Below are 23,850 nucleotides of genomic sequence, written 5' to 3'. Positions count from 1 at the left end.
AAATGAGGCTATTTGACAAATCAAAAGAGTTTATTTTCCTGTGAGCTCACTTGCTATTGTAACATCTGAGGAAGCTGCATTCAGCCTGCTGTTCCATCATGTACTGAAAACACCCTTTTCAGTGTGTTTTTAATTAAAGAAATTTGTGTGTTAATGGGGGCTAATAATTGCAGTAGCTCTGTTTTATTTACTCAGTTTGGGCTAATTAACAAAAAGTGACAAGTGTCTTTCAGGCTTCTCTTTTTCTTTGTATTCTTTAGGCTTGTTCATATTCAGTCCAACAAGCAGCAACATAGCCTATTATGTCTCCTATTTTGTAGCTGTTAATATTCATTAAAGTTTGTTGACAGCCGTGCCAGAAAGAAAAGCGCCTACCGGTAATTATCAATACAATCAGCGACTTATAATTCATGTGGGATTTGTATTATCAAAGTGCTGCATAGCTAAATTTTTTAGTTTACAGTCAAATTTTCTCCAGATTTACTGTAAAAGGCAAGTTCAAGCAGGCTGGCTGCTGGATCCAGCTGGCTTGTTTTAAACAGATCCCAGTCAGGCTAATCACTCACCTTCTCTCTTAAACTCATTCATACAGTTAGGAATCCACACTGACAGCAGCGGCTAACCTTACTGTGCAGACTACATATAAAGTTACTCTAATATATTCCCACAGGAAGGCTTCCCACTCTATAATTTAAAAACTGCTGCAGAGGGTCTAAAAAGCAGTGAGCCCCTGTGTAGTTTTTTTTTTTCTCCTCTTCCCTGTTTTCACCCCTCCCTTCCTTGCAGTCATGCTGTGTCCACACAGTGACATAAATACAACTATTCTTCTGGTATACACACACACACACACACACACACACACACACTATTGCCTTGAGAAAGAGTTGAGAGTGGTACTAGGAATAATTATAGATGGCATTGCATCCCCTGCTCTCCACCATGTGCAAACAGTGTTTACCCAAGAGGGTTTGCTTACTTCAAATGTTTACACCATGGCACTACTTGGCAGCAGGGTCACATTATTGTAGTGTTTCTGAATGTCGGCAGTGGAGGCTTGACAATCAGGGAGCTGTGTCACAGAAATAGCCAGGAATAGAAGTCACTGTGCCAGGATGTTTCAGCATTACAAATACTTTCACATGCTCACATCGAAGAAGTGAGATACTCACTAGTATCTTCCAGTTCTCCACAAGCTCTGCAAACTGCTGAAGCCTTCATACAGCTGATTTCTGACATCATGAGCTCAGAGGGAGACTGGTTGTAAGCTAGGACATGCTGAGTAACTGACTGTTTGCCTGCAGATATATTTATGTACTGTATGTTTATGCATGAATGCATGAAACACTTTTCCCCCATACCTGGGGCTGTTGTATTTATTCCAGAGAATAGATGGTAATTGAATATACTTCCCTGAGCTGGCTGTGGAACCTCATTATCAGCCCCTCTGCGGAAAGGAGAAGGCACAGCGACCCTCTGGGATAGGTAAAAGAGCAAGAGAGAGTTAAGACCTTAATTCCGGTAAATTCATAATCAAAATAATAAAGGGTGATGTGAGTAAAAAAGAACAACGGGCAGCTGTAGAGATACAGTTGGGTGTGAAAAATCCAAGGAGGAAACAAACCAAAGTGTCCTAGTAAGGTTGTGCCCCACCATGAGCCACCAGAACAGCTCTGGAGTTACTTGGCGTTGATCCTGGATGTCCCTGAACTCTACTTGAGGTTTTAATGCTGGTGGAGAGCACTGGCTAGTAGCATGTTCTAAAATGTTCTGTAGGTGTCAAATATGGTGACTGCTAAGGCCATAGCATTTGATTTGCATAATTTTAATACTCATTAACCATTCAATGATCTTTCTAATTTGTATGGAAGCATATCTGTTATGTATCATTCTATTTAGGTTATTCTTTTGTTTTGTCACCTGTCTCTATTTTTAAAATAGAAAGTGACTTCTAAGAATAGAGAAAGCAAAGAAGGATGGAGAGGGGGAGAGAAGCAAGTGAAGAGATTGAAAGTTGTGCCGGTTGATGATAAGAGGAGACAGGCTGGGTTAATGTTGAATTGAAGCTAGCTTAGTGTCTCTTGTTATTCTGGCCTTTTGCATTCCTTTACTGTATGCTGTGCAAAGCGAGAGATTGGCAGAGTGGGGGAGAGAGACAAAGAGAGCGATGCAGTCATTGCTCCAAGGAGAGGAAGACAATATATATGTGACACTGTAGGAAATGGGCAGGATAAAGAAAGGAGGAGGGATAAAGCTATCTTGTAGGTGTTATCAGGTTAAGCCACCCACCACTCGCTGTCGCCATGGTGACACCATGGTAACGATCAGGTGTTCAGCCAGGATGGAGCAAGACCTTGCTTATGTAAAGGGTATTCCTCTGTGTTTCTTCCTCATTATTTCCATCTTCGTCTGTCTCATTTAGAGTCATTCTCAGGTATTGTTTGTCTTCAGGGTGTATTTAATTGTAAAAAGAAAAACAACAACAAAAAACCTGCAGATGTAATAACTTACATTTCCTTTTCAGCCAGTCACTCATCAGCATTCTGCAAATTCTTACTTTATTATCTGTATTTCATCGGTATAGTTGAAACTGTCCCTTGTGAAATTCCAGTTTATTGTTGCTGGCGTTTTTTTTCAGTAAAAATGCAGTACAATAAGTCCATACATATGTAGGAGCATTTGTATGTCTCTGTCTGGCTGCATGTGTTTGCATACAGTGTATTTTTATGGCCCAGGGTATTCTGCATACATAAAAAAACAGAAGCTCAAAACTATATATATGAATGTTGTGTTTTGTATACAGTATCTGACAGGATGTGTGTGGCCTATATGTCTCTGTATGGCTCTTCCATTCTTAAACCTATAAGCTGATTTGATAACGTGCTTACAGAGATCTCTGTTTCAATCCGCTGATGTCAGCTCTGTTACATCACTGCAGCCGGTTCTGTGTGTGCGTGTTGCTCAGCAGAGTGGGTTTGGTGGGGCAGGGGGAGTATAGAGGGCTAACAGACGCTCTGCACATGGAAACACACTAGAAACAATGACACACACGTGCTTTTGCCCTGCATGTACTGCAGGCCAGACACTCAAAAATAGAAAGCAAACACACACCACAGACCTTTTGCTCTGGCTCCTAAAGGCATACTGTACCACTGCTAAACACACATAATGCCAGTTAAGAGTTAAACTCTAATCTGCATAGTTCACCTCTGCATTTGGGTCATTTAAGGTGAGAAAGCACAAAGAGATGAGGCACTTAGCAACACACATCACACACAACACGTATTTAGTTTCAGCAAAGTTGCACCAATCAATGTAAACAATGAATTGGTCTCTCAGTCTTAATTATTTGTTGGCACATGATTAGCAGGGTAGTACAGTAAATAACATTAATGTTTGAAAGGTCGATAATTATGATTTGGTGTTTGGAATAATTTGGAAATTCAGATTCATGTGTTGATACTCATACAGTGTGAGGCGTTTAATAATCAAGTCGCTGCTCATCGTTTATTCACTGTATTTTGTAAAATGTTTGTTTTTTCAACTGGAGTCAGGACCATTATCATAATGAAGTGTGAGCAATAATAATAATAAAACAACTGTCAGTGAAGAATCAGTAAAAAAGTGTTCTGTGAGTGATACTAATCCAGTTCCAATGGGTTTCAGTACACAGCCACAGGCAAGCTGAAGTTCGCTCACCTACAACTCTCACTGAAGAGTTTACAGTCCTCCATGCCCTCATCTCTCCATCCACCATCTTATTTAAACTCTTTCCGATGGATGTCCCTTTCTGTTTTGGTACAGGAATCTGTGTTCTATCAAGATTTGGGGGGATTTTGACCATATTATACAATAGCCAGCAGGTTGTTGTCCTCTGTATTTTCTGTTCTGACTGTTGTATGTTTCAGTTATCTAAATAACCTTTTAAGACCTCTCCCCATCTTATAAACCATGTAGTAGACCCCATAATGAGTTGACAATTCCCTACCATCTCTAGAGGTCATTTATTATTATACTTGGCAGTCACCACTGACTACCGGGATAAGCTATTTTTGTGGGCTGTTTTACACAGTGAGAGCCAAGTTTGGTTGTGTTGAAATTACCCACAGTATCATTCATAAATGATAACAATAAATGAAATGGCAATGAAAATGTCATTGGAAAATGCAGTTGGCTCTCTGAGTATAAATGGAGAAAAGTAGTTGAAAAAATATGCGTAGTAGTGCCTCGAACTTGCAGTTAAATGTGTAAACCTCTATTTTAGTCTTACAAGGAATATCATATAATAAAGCATGTTTAAACAATTACCACATGGGGTTTGAACTCCAGCTAAAGGAACACGGTAAAGAAAGACAACTGACTTGTGAGTGCGAAAGTTGAGAGGTGACAAACTGTCACTAAGTGACAGAATTGGGATCCAAAGACGAAGAAACAGAGTTAGAGGGATGAGAGAAAAGTGAGGAGGAAGTTGGAGAGACAGATGGGAGTTAATCCTGCGGAAGGACACTCCTCAGGGTCCTCATATCCTTCTCCTGTTTCCTATTAAATTACATACTTACTTCACTTGAAACTGTGCGCTTCCTGTTTAATGTGACATATGGTACGGTTTCTTGTGTTATGTTCCATTTGATGTTTCTCATATACTGTTCTAATGTACATACTATATCTTGTTTTTTTTGTTTTTTATATCTGTGTTGCAGATAAACCTGCGGCTTATTTTAGTCAGCGGAAAGACGAAAGAATTCTTCTTCTCTCCCAATGACTCAGCAGCGGACATTGCCAAACACGTCTATGACAACTGGCCGATGGGTGAGTAGCTCCATTGAGATACCTCAGTGACTGTTACTGGCAATGGCAGTTGATGAAGATGTAGCATAAGTTACATCTACATGTGTAGTCTCAAGGCAATAAAATCATCCTGAGGTGATTCAGCCATTTATTTTTCTTCACTCAGACATTGACTTCATATGTGACTGTATTCACTATTATTTTATTTTTCTGGAGTCTGAAGTCACATAACCATACCTTTGGGAAACATCAAATTCAAACGGCTCAGGGGAGAAAACTGTATCTCTTCCCCGATGGAAAAGGGACACAGACTGTGACCTGAGTGGGTTGGGTCCTTATTGATGTTGCTAGCCTTCTTGTGTAGACGGCAAGCATACACTGTGTGCAAGTTTGGGAGCACAGAAACTATGTGATCTAACTAATCCTGGCTGTATTTTCTATAACAAAGATAATGGCAGCTAAGGAGCTATACTGTGCATCCAGGGAGCTGAGATCATATTCAAACCCACTGCTAATTACTTATATGTAGGTCTATATAGCAGAGTGGGAATGTGCCAATCTTTGGTGTAGGGTAATTAGAGTGCGCTCCTCCTTTCAGCCTGATTATCATTGCATACAGGAATGTGGGATCGCAGTACAGCCGCCTCCTTTCTGTAATCTAACCACTCCCTAACTACTGCTACACTACTGTTAGAATTAATTTGATACTGCCGACCATACACCACTTTCAAATCTGAACACCTTTTCCCACAGTGCTGTGAATGTAGTCCAGCTTTGGAGAAGCTTACAGTGCATAAAGAAAACTATAAATTATACTTAAAGGACTCAGATTCTCCTTGACAAGAGCAGTTTTGCTTTCAGTCCTGTCAGTTTTGGAAGCGCCCAGTGTTCCTCCCAGACAACAGATCTGAACCCTGTGAAACCAAGAGCAGGCTCTCAGTCAGCACCAACACCCTCCGCTTAGCTGGAGACAAACATCTGGTGGCCAGACGCTGCTGCTGTGCAACTCCCCCCGCTCTTTTCTCTCTCATTTAATGCCTTCACTTTTGTCTGTAGCTCATCCCATGCCACACCTCATATTCTTCTCTTGCTTTCCTTCTTTCTCACATTCTGTAGTGCATCCCACAGAGCCCACATATTATATATTGTGCATATAATGATCTAAAATAAAGTGTGGTTGTTGGTGGGCTCTTTCTTTCACCATGCAATGATGATGATTTCTTTTCACTACATCTAAACAGTGTTTAGTCAGAACCTCTTAACAATTAAATTCCTTGTGTCCTTTTCTAAGTTGCTTAACTAAAACCTGGGGACTTTCTATGTTCAATAAAGAACTGACTTATTATCGACTTTATTGTGGTTTTTAAAGCATATTCAACCTCAGGTAGCAGATTATAGATTATACAATGATGATGTTTCATGGGAAAGAGATAAAATAATGTGGCAAAGAATTACAAACTTTCAATGACAATGAAGATGAAAACAAAGAAGCGATAAGCAGGAACAGGAAAATATATGAAGCTTGTCCTCTGTTTTTCTCTATGTTCATTTCTCTCTTTAACTCTCTCTTTCCATCTGCCTCTGGCCCTTTTTTCTTTCAGACTGGGAGGAAGAGCAGGTCAGCAGTCCTAACATCCTGAGGCTGATCTACCAGGGCCGGTTTCTACATGGCAACGTAACACTAGGAGGTGAGAAAACACAGAAAGTCCACCTCCCAAAAAAAAAAGTATTGCCTGCTCATAGACATGCATACGAAATCACAGCAGTGTGTTGCTGGAAAGTTCTTTGCGGTTCTCATCTTTTTCCTGAGCCACAGAACAGAGGTACCTCAGTGCTCCGGACAAGCCTGCTTTGATGGAGAGAGGGAGGAGAGAGGAAATACAGAAAGAGAGGGGAAAGAGACTGGTCAGGAAAGGGCAAGACTGGCATTAGAGTAAACCTTAAGCAGCACAATGAAGAGACAGAAAGGGAGGGGGGTGTGAAAATGAAAAGCGAAGAGAGAAAGAGGATGGCAGCCCACTTCACTTCTCCCTGCCTTTCAGGCTTTTTTGTCTACTTAACCCAATTTTGATTGGACTGGTGTTTTGTGTGGCTAATGGGGTCATGCTATTCCTAACCCTTTTACTCATCCAATCACTGCTATCTATCAGATAATTCCCTTATCATTGGTTTAACGCGTTTGCAAGCCGACACAGAATCGTCTACAAGTCGAGCCAAAACTCGCAGTTCATTTTCTAAGGTCAAAGGTCAACTCCACTGTGACATCAGAATGTTCTGGCCATTATTCAATGTCGGGGGAGGAGATTGTGACCATATTTCTCATTTGGTCGGATACTGAATAGGTGACAGTAATCTTGAGTGCCCACCTTGAAACTGGTGATTGTATAGAGCTTATGTGCTGCAGCTGTATAGATCTTCTTTTTGAAGCAACATCCATATTTGAAGCAGCGTCTACTGTCATAGCTACAATTTTGTTTTTGTTTTTATCAGAATACTCTTTATTGGCCAAGCATGTGAACAGATACAAGGATTTTGACTTTGGTTTTATTGATTTGGACCCCAAGGTACTTATTGTTATCAGTGTTTCCCGCAGAAAATTTGTTAGTTAAGGTGGTAGGGTTGGCATCTGACCGAGGGGGGGGGGGGGTGGGGGGGGATATAAACTGCAACTCAACTGGTGGGCTGAGGCATACAGCCTTGAGGCTGTAATTCTAGTTTCATCAAATATCACAGTAGGACTAGTGTTACTTGTTATATTACAAAACATATAATATGAGTAGAATGCATTTTACCTATTTTCCTGGCAGCCATTGATTTTCATCAATTTTGGTATAAGAATCAACTGCTAAATAGCTTCAAATAGGTAGGTAATCCTTCATAGTGAAGATTGTTATTTTTTTTAAATCAAAGTTACAATATTTTTTGCATTGTAATGGAGTTGATAGTAGGACATGACGATGTATTTGAAATAGGATATTTTCTGATATGCTGCATATAAAAATCACAAATGATCAAAGCAATTGCTGTGTTCCAATTGTATTCTGTACGTGAGATCAAACTCTTCCTGTGTGTGAAATAAAACTGTCAATACCTGATTCTGATAACCGTTGATTGGGACATTGGACAACGAAAATAATGTGTGATCACATACTGTATACATATTATTTTGCTCCCAGTCCTGTTGAAAGTAAATGTAATTGAAACTTTTCTTTTCTCTCAAGAGTGATTTTATTAGTGAATTGAGCAGGTGACAAATCAGCTACTCGGAGGGAAAAAAGAAACATTTAGATTTTCTCTCTTTTATAGCTTAACTCTTTCCAGTGTAGCATGATTTGTACTCTACAAGTTTAAAAAGCTGTTAAAGATGATATGATGGCGAGTGACTTTGTAAAGTCAGATATGTCGTAGCTCACTGAATAAGCTTTGCATCCTCTCTAACTCTCTGTCTTTCTCTCTCTTTCTCACTTCTCCCCCGCTAGCTCTCAAACTGCCCTTGGGGAAGACCACAGTGATGCATTTAGTTGCCAGAGAGACTTTGCCTGAGCCAAATTCCCAAGGTAACCAGCCCCTTCTTTCCTTTCAATAGGCCTTTTCACACACTGAACAACTCCAAACATTCTGCTCCCAGCCATTATTTATCTCTATACATGGCTTCTGTTTTAGGAACAGCCACTGGTGCAAATAATTGGCTCCCTTAAGTGTATCCCCAAGATACAGCACATTGTGTAGAATAAACAGCTGATATAAATCTTATTAGGTGACAGGTCTCCTTTTTGTGACTGTGTAGTGGAAGGTATGTATGTATGTACAGTATGTATGTAGAGACAGAGGCTGATTTCAACCGAACAAATAGTCAGAGTTCAGATGAATATCTAAGTAAGCCTGCAAAAATATGAATCACAATTTTTTAGCTTAGAATTGATATTACGATTCTCTGCCACGATTTTTTTCTCACAAAGTGTAATGTTTATTGGACACATGAACCATGACAAAACAAAACAAACTGGCAGTACCAAACATAGATTTTTTTGTGTGGCACCTATAGCACATTGCGCATCACCACAATCCTGTAAACATAGAGGCTTCAATGAATAAAGAAAATAAAGTACATACTGGCCATTTAAGTACAGTAGGCTACCAAAAATAGTGACATATACCACATTGAACTTAATAGGGCCCTGATACAGGCTCTATCTGAACTCCTTGAACATGTCTTTACATAATTAAAACATGTCAATCAACATGCTACAGCTTCAGTCTCTAGAGAAATGGACTTTGTCAATTGCCAATTTAAGTACAGTATCAAAAACAGAATGATTTCTTAGCACACTCTTTAACTGCTTGCCTTTCATGTCTTCAGCTGTCCTATCAAAATAAAGGCTGAAAATGCCCGATAATAAAAAAATATAATAATAATTCGAAGTCATTTAAAAATTAAATTGTGAACAGGGGTGAATCGAGATTAATCGTGAAGGCCTACACCTAAGGTCGCACAAACTCTAGTTATTGACTGTGCTCAATTTGCTGTGCATTCTGGGTAAAATAAGCCCAAGGAAACGGTCCGACTGTTTGTTTTGTTGTTGATGTTGTTGTTTTTGTAAAAGCCTGACCAGGGACAAGGACTGCAAATTAGCAGAGGCTAGACATCCTAAACACCTTTCATCTTTCACATCTGGTTGTGATAATGTTATAGGCATTGTTCCTGATAAATAAACATTAAAAAGAAGAAGAAAAAAAAGGTAAAATAAACAGTTACCTTAGTTTACTTCAGAAGACAATCTGTGCATTGTGGAAGAACAATTACACGGCAAAGTTTAGTTATAAGTAAGGAAAAATCAAAAATGTTTTTTTCAAATGGTTACTGTGTTCTAGAAAAACACAAGACAATCAACATTGCTAGCACACCACAAATACTGCCATGTTTTCCCTCTTTTGTCAGTAGCAAGGAAGTGACAATGTTAAACACACCTCTAAATTCTGAGATTACCTGGATGTTTAGCGGTAGAGTTTTTGTTATCTTTGTATTTATGAAACCGTCTTAGACAAGTCTAACAGAACAACTAAGTTGGCGTGTTGCTTCAGGTATCGGTGAGACATGAAATTCAATCCAGGAAGTCCAGTTTGAAGGCTTATCAGACACCAGAATGCTGCACCGATATGATACTCTGAGAGCTATTTTGTCTTTCAATCGCGAGCTAAACAGTAGAAATAAAGCATTCACGTTACAAAGTAATCTACCAGGAATGTGTACTTGAATGTATTTGATTGGCCAACATAGCCACTTGTCGGATGATGACCTTGTCTGACTGTGTCGAATCAGTTTTTGATGATGATGATTCTGTCTGTCTGTCTGTCTGTCTGTCTGTCTGTCTGTCTGTCTGTCTGTTTTCAGGTCAGAGGAATAGAGAGAAGACCGGGGAGAGTAACTGCTGTGTCATTCTGTAAATACACACCACCGCCACCTGCCCTCCATCTTTCTCATCCATTCTCACCCTCAACATCCTGGACCGAACGAGCTTGTCCCCTGTCCTGGAGCCTGTCCACAATGCAGATATGCATATGGACAAACTCATACTCTTCGCTTATTTTTATTTTATTTTATTTTTTCTCTCTCTCACACACGCATAGAAAGACAGCAGGCTCAACCTGATTTAAGGCACAGAGTTGGGAGCAGGAAATTGATTAATGATAGCGTTGATTCCTTTGTTGTACTTGATTTGTTGTCATAACTGAAAATTAGAGGAAGGAACTGGATTTGCATGTGGGTATTTTTTTTCTTCTTAATGCATACCTTTTTAAGCCTTCTGCCACACACACATACTGTACAATAGACACACACCTTATCTAGCTATCCTCAGCCAGTCTATTAAAAGACAGTTTCTAACTGGCTCCCTATTCTAACTGGTTGTCATATTAATGCAGTGCCCAAGTTTGTGTTTGTGGCCTTGTTTTCTAATAGAGACCGCTGGTCATTTTAACCACTAACGACTCACCTACACATCTACACACACACACACACACACACACACACACACACACACACACACACACACACAACGACATCTTGTCCACACATCCAACCATATGTGCTTGTGGGATCTCCCTCAGTGCAGTAGACAAAGCTTAGACGTGCCTGATCAGAGAACTGAAAGCAGGACAAAAAAAACAACAACACACACACACACATATACCTACCTGTGTCCTTTTTACTGCCCTCCTCTGTATGTGCCCTTAAAGGTCACAAGAGAGAAATTATTATTTTATGTCTGCAGAGCGCTGTAGAGACCGAACACGTCCTACTCTCAGTCGACACATTCTTAGCCAAACAAAGCCTAACAAACAAACAAATAGACAAACAACCAGTGTTGGTGGTTTTGTTTTGGTTATTTGTTTGTCCATGACATTTGTGACTGTGTTTTGACAGTCCACGCATATTACTGACCGACCAGTGTTGTGATTAATAAAACGTCATGTCAGTTTTCTTCCCTCCCTGGTGCACCATATGCTCATTGTGCTCTTTTTTTTTTTAACAGTGTTGTGCAGGATCTCTCTGACTGATTGCTGTCCAAGCAGGGAAATGAACTATTTGTCTTAATTTGCTTCCTTCTCTCTCCTTAATTCTCTCTCTCTCTGCATTAATAAGTCCATTTTGCACAACTGAAGCATGTGGTCCCTTATCAGATTAAACAAAATGTATAAAACGTTTTATTGTTTTATTTTATATTTTTCCAATGGAAGTAATGCTCCAAACTAAGGTAATGTGTAGAATATATTTAATATGAATCTTATATAGAACATGATGACTCTAGATCCTGTTGATATACAGTATATTGGTGTTTAGTCTATGATTGTGTGTACGGTTAGCTTCTAGCCAGTTCATGGTCCCTCGCTGACAATGTCTTGTGCTTAACAGCAGCAAAACCTCCCTCATCATCGACAGACTATTTTTATTTTCATTCTTCTGTGCTCTTTTATTATTATTTTTTCATTTGTTTATAATTTCATGTAATCCTTTTTCCCTTTGCTTTAAAGAATCGCTTTGTAACAGCGCTAGGTCTTAAAAGAAATATTGTTTATATTGATCAGGGTTCAAATCTGTACAGAGATAAACGTTTTCAAACCAATTGTAAATAGCACTAATGCTCCCTGTCCCCTTCAAACTTCAAAATGGAATACATCTGTAAACTAAATAAAGGTTATTGAAGTGCACTGCCTTTTTGTCATGACTTAAATTGAAAAACTCTCGAGCATCGCCTGATTTTGACAAGATTTTTAGCCATTGAATGGCAACACCTTGGTTTTCTCTACAACAAGTACGTCAAAATGTGTGCTGTGAAATAGGCCTATCGTATTTTAACTTGTCTGGGACACATCCTGTCATATAATAATATTAACAGTTGCATTGGTCTTGCTCATTTGCCAGAAATACTTCATAAAAGCCCCCTTAAAAGAGCCTCAAAGAACCTCAAACTATACAGTGATGGTGATGCAAATTTGTATATGTGCGTGCAGTCTCTCACAAACAGAGGAAGTAGCAGGCTTGTTTGCAACTCTCTGTATTAAGCCAGTGCATCATTTACATAAAGAGGAAGCCACAAACGAATGTGTATGTAGAATGGAGGTGGGATAGGGGAGAACATGATGTCATAGAGGGACAGATCAGGCTTATGTTCTACAAGCTGACAGTAAAGACACGTTGAAGTATTCCTGCTGAAATAATTCTTGATATTCTTCTGGGACACTGTCAGCAGATGAGGTCAGTAAATAAGCTGTTTGAAGTTAGAATTAAGGCTGCGTTTGATTTTATACACACATAAAACCCCTTGTTACAGTTACAGTACAGACTTATTGACCAGTGATGCATTTGAAATCATTTGATTTCATTTGATTTGAAGTTATAAAGTACTTGGATATTTTTCTTAACTTAAAGCAGAACCACTGTATAAAAATACTCAATCACAAGTGAAAGTGCTGTAAACCGTTAAAACTATCAAAAGTAAAGTACTAACTATGCAACATTATCCATTTTAGAGTAGTCAATTATATTTATTGTATTATTCATGCACTAACATTTATCATTCTAATGTACCTAGTTGTGGTGGGGCTTATTTTTTGTACTGTTTGGTGTGCTACCTGTATACCACAGAATATGGCTGACTCAGATTATTTTATTATTTTGGTTCTCCTTTTACATCTACAAGAACAAGGGAACTGATAGCTGCTGGGTAGCTATAACAATGCACCATATTTTATAAAATTAGTGGTAAAAATGTAACAAAGTTCATACCCAATTACTGTACTTGTATACATTTAAAGAGGTGCATTTTAGTTTCCATTTCCATTTAGTTTCCATTTTATGTTACTTTATACTGTACTTCTGCTCCAGTACATATTAGGGAAATATTCTACTTTTTTATATCTCTACATTTATCTGACAGCTGTAGATTCTAGTTACTTTTCAGACTAAGAATTTGCATACAAAACATTGCATGACCTTATGAAATGTAATGTACTGTCAAAGATTAGTGGCTCTCAACCTTTTTGGATGTGATCCCTTATTAGAAAGCAGTGACTGGTTGGCATGTTTCTCATTAGCAGTTCCACCAAAGACACATTTCCCCTTCAAGCTCCTCAGATAGCTTCATTTACGTAGCTGTTCAAAGTCCAAAAGGTTAAAATATCCAATATATTCCACAAAAAGAAGTTGAGAAAAGTCCCAAAAACATTAATACAAATTTGTTTAGCAGAACATTGTTTTTTTTCTCCTTTTTTGCCCAAATAATCATTTCACAACCCTCAGATTTACTAGTAGTAGTAAGTACTTAAAACTACCATTACCGTACATTTTACTAATAATACTTCTGTACTTTTACTTGAGTAGAATTTTGAATGGACTGTTAATTGGACTTTTAAGTTGTTGTATTAGTACTTTTACTTGAGTAAAGGATCCTTTAACAAAGTTGAAACTGTCAGTTAAGACTTGTTGACAGTCAATTTACAGGAAAGAATCAGACTTACCAATGCTTGTCTAAAGAGGAAGACATTGCTTACTTTCCGCTCACTCAACATTCAGTAAAGACGATAGACTGGTAAAGTCTTAATGCAAGAAAGAGTAAAATAAAATTGCATCATTTTTCTGTGACAACCATGTGATGAGGTTAAGTCACTTTTTGCAGTTTGCGTCAGTTTGCACAACAGCCAGTAGGCCAAAGTGCAGTAGGAAGAACAGAGTGGAACATACTGTATCTTGAGAGCACTTTTTCAGATGTGTTTTTCACTTTCACTGAACAAACAAAAGATGTTACATTACTGTGGGGACAGTTTCAGATTAAAGAAATCCAATATTAAAGTTTGTGACATGGTAGCATCATATGAGGGGCGTTCTGATTTGCTTTAAAAACAACAACTTTATTTTAATAAAAGATGATGACTGGACTTCTGTTGCCTGTGTAGTTTTTTCCTCTCCTCCCTGTTTTTACCCCCCCTCTTCTCTCCTTGTAGTCATGCTGTGTCCACACAGTGACATGAATACAACTATTCTTCTGGTATATACACACACACACACACACACACACACACACACACACACACACACACACACACACACACACACACACACTGCTGCCTGGCCACAATACTCCAGTCTATTTATACAGACAGATTATTGTTTCAAAGGTAGTGTGACAGTCTGCATGAACAAACATTTTTGCAGTGTCATTTAAATAGATGTGACATTTACAACAGTTTACAAAGCCCATACTGTTTCATGCGTCTGACTACAACTGGCTGTAAAAGAATAGGACAGGCAGGGTGGGCATGTATGGGGAACCCCTTTCATATCACTACACTCACACATTCATTATTCATCTTTGGATGGATTATATAGGCACAAATATAATTATGGGTTAACATCCACCAAACATAAGCCAAACTGCACAGAGGCAAGACATTTCTTTGCTCAGTGTGTGACCCATGACAGGCCGCTGTAAGGTTTGAGGATGTCGCCATCTTCTGGCAAAATATTTGTATAGCAACATTTAAAACCACCAGTGCTAGATGCACAGTAGAGGGTTGCTTTGGATAAAATCTTCCACCAAGTGGCGTGTGTTATTTTAGGTGGATGATTCTGGCAAAGTACTTAGTTGTTTCTGTCGAGGGGAAAGTAAACCCTGTATTATCTACATATATATTAATACATTTGTTTTTTCCCCAAGCACATTGATTATCCACCTTTTTTTGCACAGTTCATTGCCTTTATTATAGCTTTGGAGGAAATCTGTGATGTTGTTTATTTCTTTAATTCCTCTGTGCAATAGCTAAAGTATTTTATAAGATTTTGCTTAATATTTAAAGTATCTTATGTTTGCCTCAATTGTAACTGAAGATTACTCAATTTCGTATGTGATTAGGATGGTCCTTTTATATTATCTCCATCTTTACAACTTCATGTTGTCAGTCAAAATATTGCACGTCAAATTTGTTTGTATTTCATTTATTTCCTTTAGAAATACTCAGGAACCTTGAAATAACCCTGCATAGAAATCAATTTCATATTTAGAGAATATCATAGATGGGCTATATTTAGATGTTAACAGTTCAGTTTGCAATAATAGGACTTATAGAGGATCATGTTGTTTTTGTTGTGGCATATATTCACATTTTTAACACAAGGACTTGACACTAGTAAATGCAGAATGACTTTCTATTTTGGAATTAAAGCACTATTGGTAGACATACAGATTAGGTGAGTAAAAGCTGGACAAAACAAAGGTACACAAACGTATGTCTTGGTTTTTCCACTGAAACAATTTATTTTGTATAATCAGTCTACTTAACCTATTTTCATGCATATTATTTTATTGAATCATAAATTATAATGCAAGCATTTATAAACAACAAAATCACGGATCACTTGTCAGTGTGAATTGGTGACAGCTGCAATTTGGCCATGCTTTGAAGAAATAAGGCTCTTACATCTCCGGACCCAGTCTGTTAATATTCGCCTGATCGCCTTGGTTCTCAGACAGTAGATGAATGGGTTGATCAGTGGAGGGAAAAGACTGTAGAAGAGGGTGGTCAATATACTCTTGTCAGGGGTCGTCTTCAGGTTAGGAAAGAAAGGTGTAGAGTAGACGAAGAAACGTGGTAGGTAGTAGATACAAATGATAAAGCCCTGGGTGGCACAGGTAGAGAATGTCTTCATTCTGCCCTGAGAAGAACAGCAGATGAGGGTTAAAAAGAGAGAAGATAAAAAGACAGAAATAACTTTCAAATTTAAAATGAACAAATGAAAGTATGTGTTAGTCTGACAAATGTACTAGATGTAAAAATACACCATTATTTTAGGATAAAAAGAGATGAACCACACCTGTCCACTAGCCATTTGCAATACTGAGACGATGATGCAAATGTAGGAAAAGATGATGAAAGCTAAAGGAACATAAAGAATAAACATCGCTGAAGCATAGGCGGCGTTAAATGTTTGGCTGGGGTTCCCACACACTAGAGCTGTAAGAGACAAGGTGTCGCAGAAGGCCTGTATGATTTTGTTGGGCCCACAAAACGGCATCATGGTAAAGTTGATGGTGCTGATGACAGTAAAGATGTGTGCCACCGCCCAGCAGAAGAGCGTGAGGCCTGTCATGGTTTGGTTTGTCATCCACATCGGGTATCTGAGGGGAGAAGGAAAGAAAAAAAGAGAATAATTTGTTTTTAGTCTTATTCCAGAGCTTAGAGGGGGAATTAATCAAATTGCTTGTTTTTCACCTAAAGGGAAAACAGATGGCCAGATATCGGTCCAGGGCCATCGTCAGTAAAACTAGTGAGTTCAAGGAGCCAAAATAGTGGATCATGTGCTTTTGGAAGAGGCATGTATGAAAGCCAAGACTCCCATCATTCCACCAGTAGCGAGCGATTAGTTTGGGTAAAGCCACTGTGGTAAAGCCTGTAGGAAAAAGACAGACAGTGAAAAAAAAAAAAAAAGACAAGACAAAACTGCTGTTCTATATGAATAACTATATGTAGAAGACTACATTCATGCAATTTCAGGATCACATTCATTTCAAATCTATGATTTATTGTCACACTTAATGCATTAATTAAAAATAAAGGGCAGACATACATACTTTTGAGTATACACTCTTTTTGTGTATTGTCTCTACTATACCCAATGTCAACAACAATAATGTGTACCATGAATGTTTGTTTACCTGTAAACAACCATTCATGGTACACAATAGCCATAGTAGTAATACTTTTTATGAAAGCAGTAGCAAATACCCTGAAAGCAGATTATGTCTGGCTGGCCACATAAACGATACCATAGGGAGTTGAAACAGTTAATTAAACGTAATTTACAAAGCGATCGTATCGCACTGAAACAGCTGTTTCAATCGTCCCGACATAGACATGCCATTATAGCCTTTTTTGCTTTCCATGTAAACAAGCATGCAATATGAAAGTCTGTGATTGTGGAAAACACTAAATGGTCTACTGAATAAGCATGTAATCGAACCTTTAAATGAAAAACACTCAATAATCGAACAAATGTTACCGCTAATGGAGTTTACTTTCGACCATCAAAACTTGTTTATCGTCTGTAACTCCGTGTTAAAAGGAAATGACAGGAATATATTTGGCTGATAGAGGGAGGTTAACATGCTCTATGTTTTGACCTAAGGAAGTCTGTCTATCATCATTGCACTCGGAGAAAACTGGAATGTTTCATTCGTCTTGCGTTTCAATCGTCCCGGCTCTCCCTACTTACCAATGTCTGAGAGGGCCAGGCTGACCATGATGATGTACATGGGCTTCTGGAGACTGTGCTCCAAAGAAAACAACACCACCAGCAGAAGGTTGCCCACCACTGTGGTCACATAAAGGAAGAAGAAAAACCACGCCACTAGATCAAAATATTGCGGTTGGAGACTTGGGAAGCCCACTATAACAAACTGTGACACACGCGTGTAGTTCTCATCCACTTGAAACATACTGAAGGCAGAGTTATTAGACAGATAATACAACTGGTACAGTACAGCACACGATTGAGAGCTGTTGTGATTGCTATGTGTTATAAAATGAGTAGTGGTTGAGATGCATATCAGTGATTACCTCCCTGGACAGCCTTGACAGTGTGACTTAAGCAGCAACCGCTCAATTTTATAAATGTTGTGCTGTGCTGTTGTTATTACCACTCCCATGGCACCATAAACCGTAACCATCATGATATGGTAGATACAACATGAAAATGCAGGATATGCTCTACTTTATTTACTTAATATTTAGCATCTACAAAAAGTAAACACAGGAACATCTGTTAGTGTGGAAAAGTTAGAATGAGATATTGCTTTAAGTACAATGGGCAGGGTGAGGAAATGTTTCTAGTACATTTCATTTGGATAAAAACAAACAAAAATCCAACTACAAACAAATACACAGAGCAGGATTTACATAGTGAGTGCAGCACAAAATACACAATATATATATGCATACATACATGCAGACAGTAGGCTATAGTGTGGACAAAATATACTGTGACAGTAATAAACTGAAGGTAGGCCTACACTGCAAATGTGGGCACACACTAGTACTGTTAAAAAAAGTATATTATATTGTTAAATATGCCAGTCTAAGTTCAAGTTCAGTGTGCCTGTGTCTTCCCACATAGTAAAAACATAAGAATATATACATACAGTGTCATGGAATAATAGCATATGCAACAAAAGATTCCGACAACAAAATGTCAGATGGTAACGTTTTTTGGTCAAGGAACCTTTTCGACCGTTGGACAAGATAACATGAAAGTACGGGACTGAATCAATCAATCAATCAGTCAATTAAAAATACTTTATTGATTGCTGGGGAATTTGATTCATTACATTTATATGGAATATAGGAATATATAGAGAAATTATCATAACAAATAGAAATAAAATAGAAATATTTAAACAGAATAAGAAATAGGCTAAACAAATATGGAAGACATATGTATGTACATTATACTAAAATGTATAGCATATATGTGTAAAAATAGAGGTATGATATATGTAATGATATATGTAATTATAGGCTTCTATAATATATAGCTATACAACTGACAGTGTAAACTTGAATTATTAATTATCCAAGTGTCTTTCACTGAGGGTGAATGAAAAACAGAGTTAAGGAGTGCCGGCCTGCTAACATTAACATTACTAGCAGCATAAAGAACATACTCGGAGACGCAAAAAAGGTCTCCAAAAATGACAGAAATCGGCAGATTCGCAAGATTCGCGGGTTTGCGGTTCAATAAATCTTAGATGAAACGTGTTACTTACACAATAGGCAGCTCTATCTAACCGTAGTAAGGTAGACAACAAGCTACAACCCGATTTTTATCCGAAAGAACCGTCTACATATGTGGATAAATACAATGCATCCCTGTAAGCGTTCTGCTTTCAGCCGAGCGTCTAGGGACCGTCTACAAAGTGCAAAACCGAAAGTGGATACAAAGATAAAATTCAACAGCTTCACTGTTATTGAGCCTAACTCTTCCAAAATCACTCCACACATCTAGGGCCTAGAGGTCGGTGACTCAAGTCTGTTCGGTGTGTTCCGTGCCGTCGTCCATCCGAGGAGCCGTCGGCCTTCATTTGGGCCGACCCGACATGTTCAGTCTGGAGACAGGGCAGTCGGGACTCACCCGGAAATGGGGAGCGGATAAGATCAAAATCTGACAAAAATCTTTTAAACTAACCTTTGTCGATCTGAAATGAAGACAGATTCAGAAACTGCACGGCATATTTCTCGCTTAAAATGTTTTCACAAACACGTTTCGGTGAACTATTTTAGTACAATATGAGATCGTATTCTGAACAAGCCGCTATGACAGTCTGGCTGTGAATTTCCGAAGAACCACGTGACGCGTTCGTCCAATCAGCTGCCGGTTTTTATTTTCTGGGAAATAATCAGACTGTTAATGGAAACAATACAGAGCAGCGCCGCCTGCTGCTATGGAGACGTATTACGTTTCGCGCACGCGCAGAGCGTATGCTCAAGTCGGCGTCTCTTCGACGTGTTCTGAGGCACTTTTTGGACCTCGGCGACCCGACTGATCAGTCCGACTGCCTTTTCTGCTGACGGTCAGCCGTCTGGTTGGTGTGTAACTACCCTAATGGAAACCTAATGACTCCGTCGACGTTCCGGAGCCGTTATGCAGCCGTTACGCATCCAGTGGAAATTGCCGGTAAGAGTTTTTGAACCGCAAACCCGCGAATCTGCCAATTTCTGTTTAACTTTACCGAAGTCTAAAATGCTTCAATGATTAGAACTGACAATGTTGTCAAATGTAGCTAACGTTACTAGGCTAATGTTAATGCTCTCATACCGCTAGCTTAGCCTAGCATTACGTTTTCCCATAAAGCATCCAGAACTGATGGTGTAAGCTCTTTGTAAATCACCAATTAGCTGATAACCAGGTGGTTGCTGACTGAACTAGCTAAGATACCTTTCTGTGATTTAGCTAGTTAACCAACTTTATGCAGATAAAAAACCAAAAACTTAATTTTGAGGCTGAAGTTGTGTTGCATTCAGTGGTGTCGGAATAATCGGAAGAAAGAGTTCCTGTCTGGGAAAATCCACGCGAATCAAACCGGTCAGAACAACAACTGGGCGGCATATTACGCAGAAACATGGCGGACGAAATGGTAAGAAACTTTTTTTAATCAGTTCACGTATTGCATATAAATCTTTTTGCTCACACGTAATATGGTATTAGGTTGTAACAATTAGTTGCTGTCCAGAGTGATCTAAATTAGTTAGAAAAGTTATTTACGTTATTAGCATTAACCCTGATAACAAGTCAGGTAAGTTAAAGCAATATTTTAGTGGTTCTAGGGAATGTAACGTCAACGTTACTGGTGCAGCAACAAGGGAAAAAGCACTTATAACGTTTCAAACTGGAAATAAAGTCTCCGTAGAAAACAGATATAAATGTGCTGTTTTAAAAGCGCTGAACAATAAAATACATCACATCTTTGTAGCGTCCATGTTGTTTCCATATGTTGACTTAGAGCTCATGAACAACCGAAAGAACGATCAGTCCATTAAACAATTAGCTAGTCAATCAATAGAAAAATTATCGGCAACTATTTTGATAATCAACAAATCATTTAAATAATTTTTCAAGCAAATATGTCCAACTTAAACTTGTTTTAGCTACTCCGTTGTGAAGATGTCAAATATGGCATTTGGCTTGATATTTGACAATGGCATACTGTGATAAATGCACAGGTGGAGGTATGTTCCACTCAAGTGCAAAGTGCACAATAGGAACAGAACAGAGTCATCATTTGTTAATATTAAACCTGTGCTTTTCATGTAATGACAAGTCAAAATGTAATGGAAAAGGCCAACCTATAAGGTACATCTTACCACATCACATGCATACAGCCAGTCATGACTTAATAAGCTGGCATTATACTGTGACTATCTGTAAGCTATTTCCTGATATATTTCTTTCCCATTGTGGTCAAGATTTTATTCACCGTTTAATAATTTAAGGCATTTTTTAACAGCAGGGTTCTGACACAGTGAACTGTTAAATTGTTTAAGCCTATTTGAGTCAGACCAACACACTGAAGAAAATAAAAAAGGCCAAGCTGTGTCATCAAACATTCAGTCAAGGTGAGTTGTGATTTCCAACTTTTCAGTGTCACCTGGAGTTCTCCATGAATGACCACTAGAAATACTAAAAACTGCTACTTTTGATTATTCACTTAAACTGGCTGACTGATGTATCACATTGTCTTTGGTTGAACTAGAATGCATGGATTTCGTCCTCCATTTCTTACAGTGGGCTCGGGCTGGGGAGTCTGTAGGACCAGAATGGAGAAGTGGATCGATCACTGTGACCAAAGACCTCCTGAAGCACATATTGGCAGTAAGTACAAAATCAAGATATACTTTAGTAATTGCAAACCTATTCTTTAAGTTTGGGACAACTTTAAGGGGACTTTGCAAAATCTGCTTCATTTAAATTTCAGTTTTGTTTGTAGTCTCAGCAATAGATCATGTTCACTGTTAACAAAAGCTAAGGTTTGGTTGCCTACATTACAAATTAAATCACTAAATGAATTTAAAACATTTGCTCCATATTCAACACCCAAAGGCCGTTACGTAATGATGTCTTGTGGATTTCCGACATCTACCTGGCAGATCATTTGTCATTTGACGTTAATTGACGGGGGGGGTTGTTGTTGAGGTGCCTAAATAGTTGCCTGAAGGATCAACAATCTCTCTTTCCAATGAATTTCTGGCGTGTTGGCAGTTTGAGAAGTTTATAGTTTGTGTAATACGATTTGCTGTGAACATGGATATAGATGTACATGGCACAAGCCTACCAACATTTGATACCAACTTTGTTTTTAGAGTTACGTTTTCTTCTAGAAGTTTATTGATGTCCTTTGCCAAACAGTGTTAAGGGGCCCTGTGCCAAGAAGGCAGGGCTTTCATGTAAATGCTAACCACTGAGACACAATGTCTCCCGTCGTAGAATTTTGGAGAGCCAGAATTCTGAGACTTGAAGAAGTTTCAGGAGTCTTGATGACTTACATAGAATCATTTAATGAATCTCAATCAAGGAGAATTGGGATTAAGTAGTACAATTTAACCACAGTGTCGGTAGTGTCATGCTGGAGGTGTTACGTTAAGCTGTTTACCAAATACGGCTTTCTCTGACCTTTAATGCAAACAAAGATATTACTGTTGCCGTAAAGACATACGCTTACCTAAATCATGAACCCAAACACCTCAGCACTGAAACCAATGTCAGCCTGACTATACTGCGGTATGGCCTATATCCTTAGGTGTGGCGTTTATTCAACTGTGTCTTCCCTGTGTTATCTAATTCCGGGGACCTTGGTAAACAGAATCACAGGCTCAAGCCTTTTTGTTATAATGCAGCTGCTGAACATCCCTCATCTCTGCAGACAGAGAGTTGTCCTACTGCCTGGCTTATGTAAGACAGGTTAGAATGAAGGGTTGCCAAATTGGTCATGATGGGCCTGGAACTGTAGGTGACCTGAATGTGACCTAGGGTACCACTGTCTCAATTTAGCAGCATGGGTTTATAAGCTGGAAACTCCACCACCTCACCCATTTTATTACCGTACAGAAGCTACACTAAGTTCTCCCTTGCAAAAAAGGACACAAGCTGCTATATTCTGGCACAGTAAAAAAAAAGAAGTTTTTTTTTTTGAATTTCCACTATAGACTGAATCAAGATAATGAAGAAAATACAGCTCTATCAAAGGCCAGAAATGTCAGAATGCATAGTGTAAGGAAAACCCTGTGGAAACTCATGTACATCTTACATAAGGCTTACAAAAACAAAAGTACTTGAACAACAATAAGCTGCATCATTTGTGTGATAAATATTTGTGTCTCTCTGTGTTGGAGGCTAAACCCTCTCAGGATCAATTAATCAGTTTGGTCATAACATGTTTAATCAAGACTGTTGTCCTCTGGGAAACAGCCTGGTTTGTGGAGAAAAAACAGTTCAGGCCTCTCCTGAGGGCAAATGTGAAGGTATAGCAGCACTGTGATGGGATTCCCCTGGGCCATCCTGCTAGAGGGCTGACAGACCTGTTTGTAATAGAGGAAAGTCAAGTTTACTCTATGATTCATGATGATTGTTTTAGGATCTCTTTACTTTTGAAAGTATTCAAGCAACATAGGAAATGTAATGTGCTAGCAACACCTATTACCAATACTACTTCCACAGCACTGTTACTTCTACTGTTACTACTACAACTACTACAACCACTACTGTACTATTACTGCTACTATTGCTAATATGATTATGACAACTTACAACACAACTTCTACTTTGTTATGCTAATCTATATAGACCGAATAACGGTGACATCTCGCTAACACAAAAATCACTTTAGGGTAGACAAATGATAGTTGATTTGTAAGAATTTACACAATAAAGTTGTGAAAAAATAAATATAAATACTGGGAACCAAGCGATCGACCCATTCCGAACAGGCACATGCTCCAACCGGGCACTGCACTAGTTTCATC

General features: G+C 38.7%; 2 protein-coding genes across 2 annotated transcripts in view; one reads left to right on the top strand and one right to left on the bottom strand.

Moving 5' to 3' along the window:
* The window catches only part of ubl3a (ubiquitin-like 3a), a 33,772-nt gene extending 21,778 nt beyond the window's left edge, over positions 1–11,994 (top strand). The window contains exons 2-5 of the mRNA XM_078265578.1: positions 4,698–4,806; positions 6,387–6,473; positions 8,265–8,342; positions 10,178–11,994. Of these exons, the coding sequence (XP_078121704.1) occupies positions 4,698–4,806; positions 6,387–6,473; positions 8,265–8,342; positions 10,178–10,230 (327 nt within the window). The 3' untranslated portion in view covers positions 10,231–11,994. The remainder of the gene's footprint in view (positions 1–4,697; positions 4,807–6,386; positions 6,474–8,264; positions 8,343–10,177) is intronic.
* A 3,706-nt stretch (positions 11,995–15,700) lies between these two features.
* Positions 15,701–18,005, bottom strand: or30bu1 (odorant receptor, family 30, subfamily BU, member 1). Its single transcript, XM_078266717.1, has 5 exons — positions 17,896–18,005; positions 17,552–17,775; positions 16,552–16,729; positions 16,154–16,457; positions 15,701–15,994 (listed from the first exon to the last, which is right to left on the bottom strand). Exons 1-5 carry the CDS (start codon positions 18,003–18,005, stop codon positions 15,701–15,703), a joined length of 1,110 nt encoding a protein of 369 aa, XP_078122843.1.
* Between the last annotated feature and the right edge of the window lie 5,845 nt (positions 18,006–23,850).

Source organism: Sander vitreus, chromosome 13 (assembly GCF_031162955.1).
Source record: "Sander vitreus isolate 19-12246 chromosome 13, sanVit1, whole genome shotgun sequence".
Classification (NCBI taxonomy): Eukaryota; Metazoa; Chordata; class Actinopteri; order Perciformes; family Percidae; genus Sander; species Sander vitreus.
The sequence above is the reverse complement of the archived record's forward strand: the minus strand, read 5'-3'. Positions and strand labels throughout refer to the sequence as shown.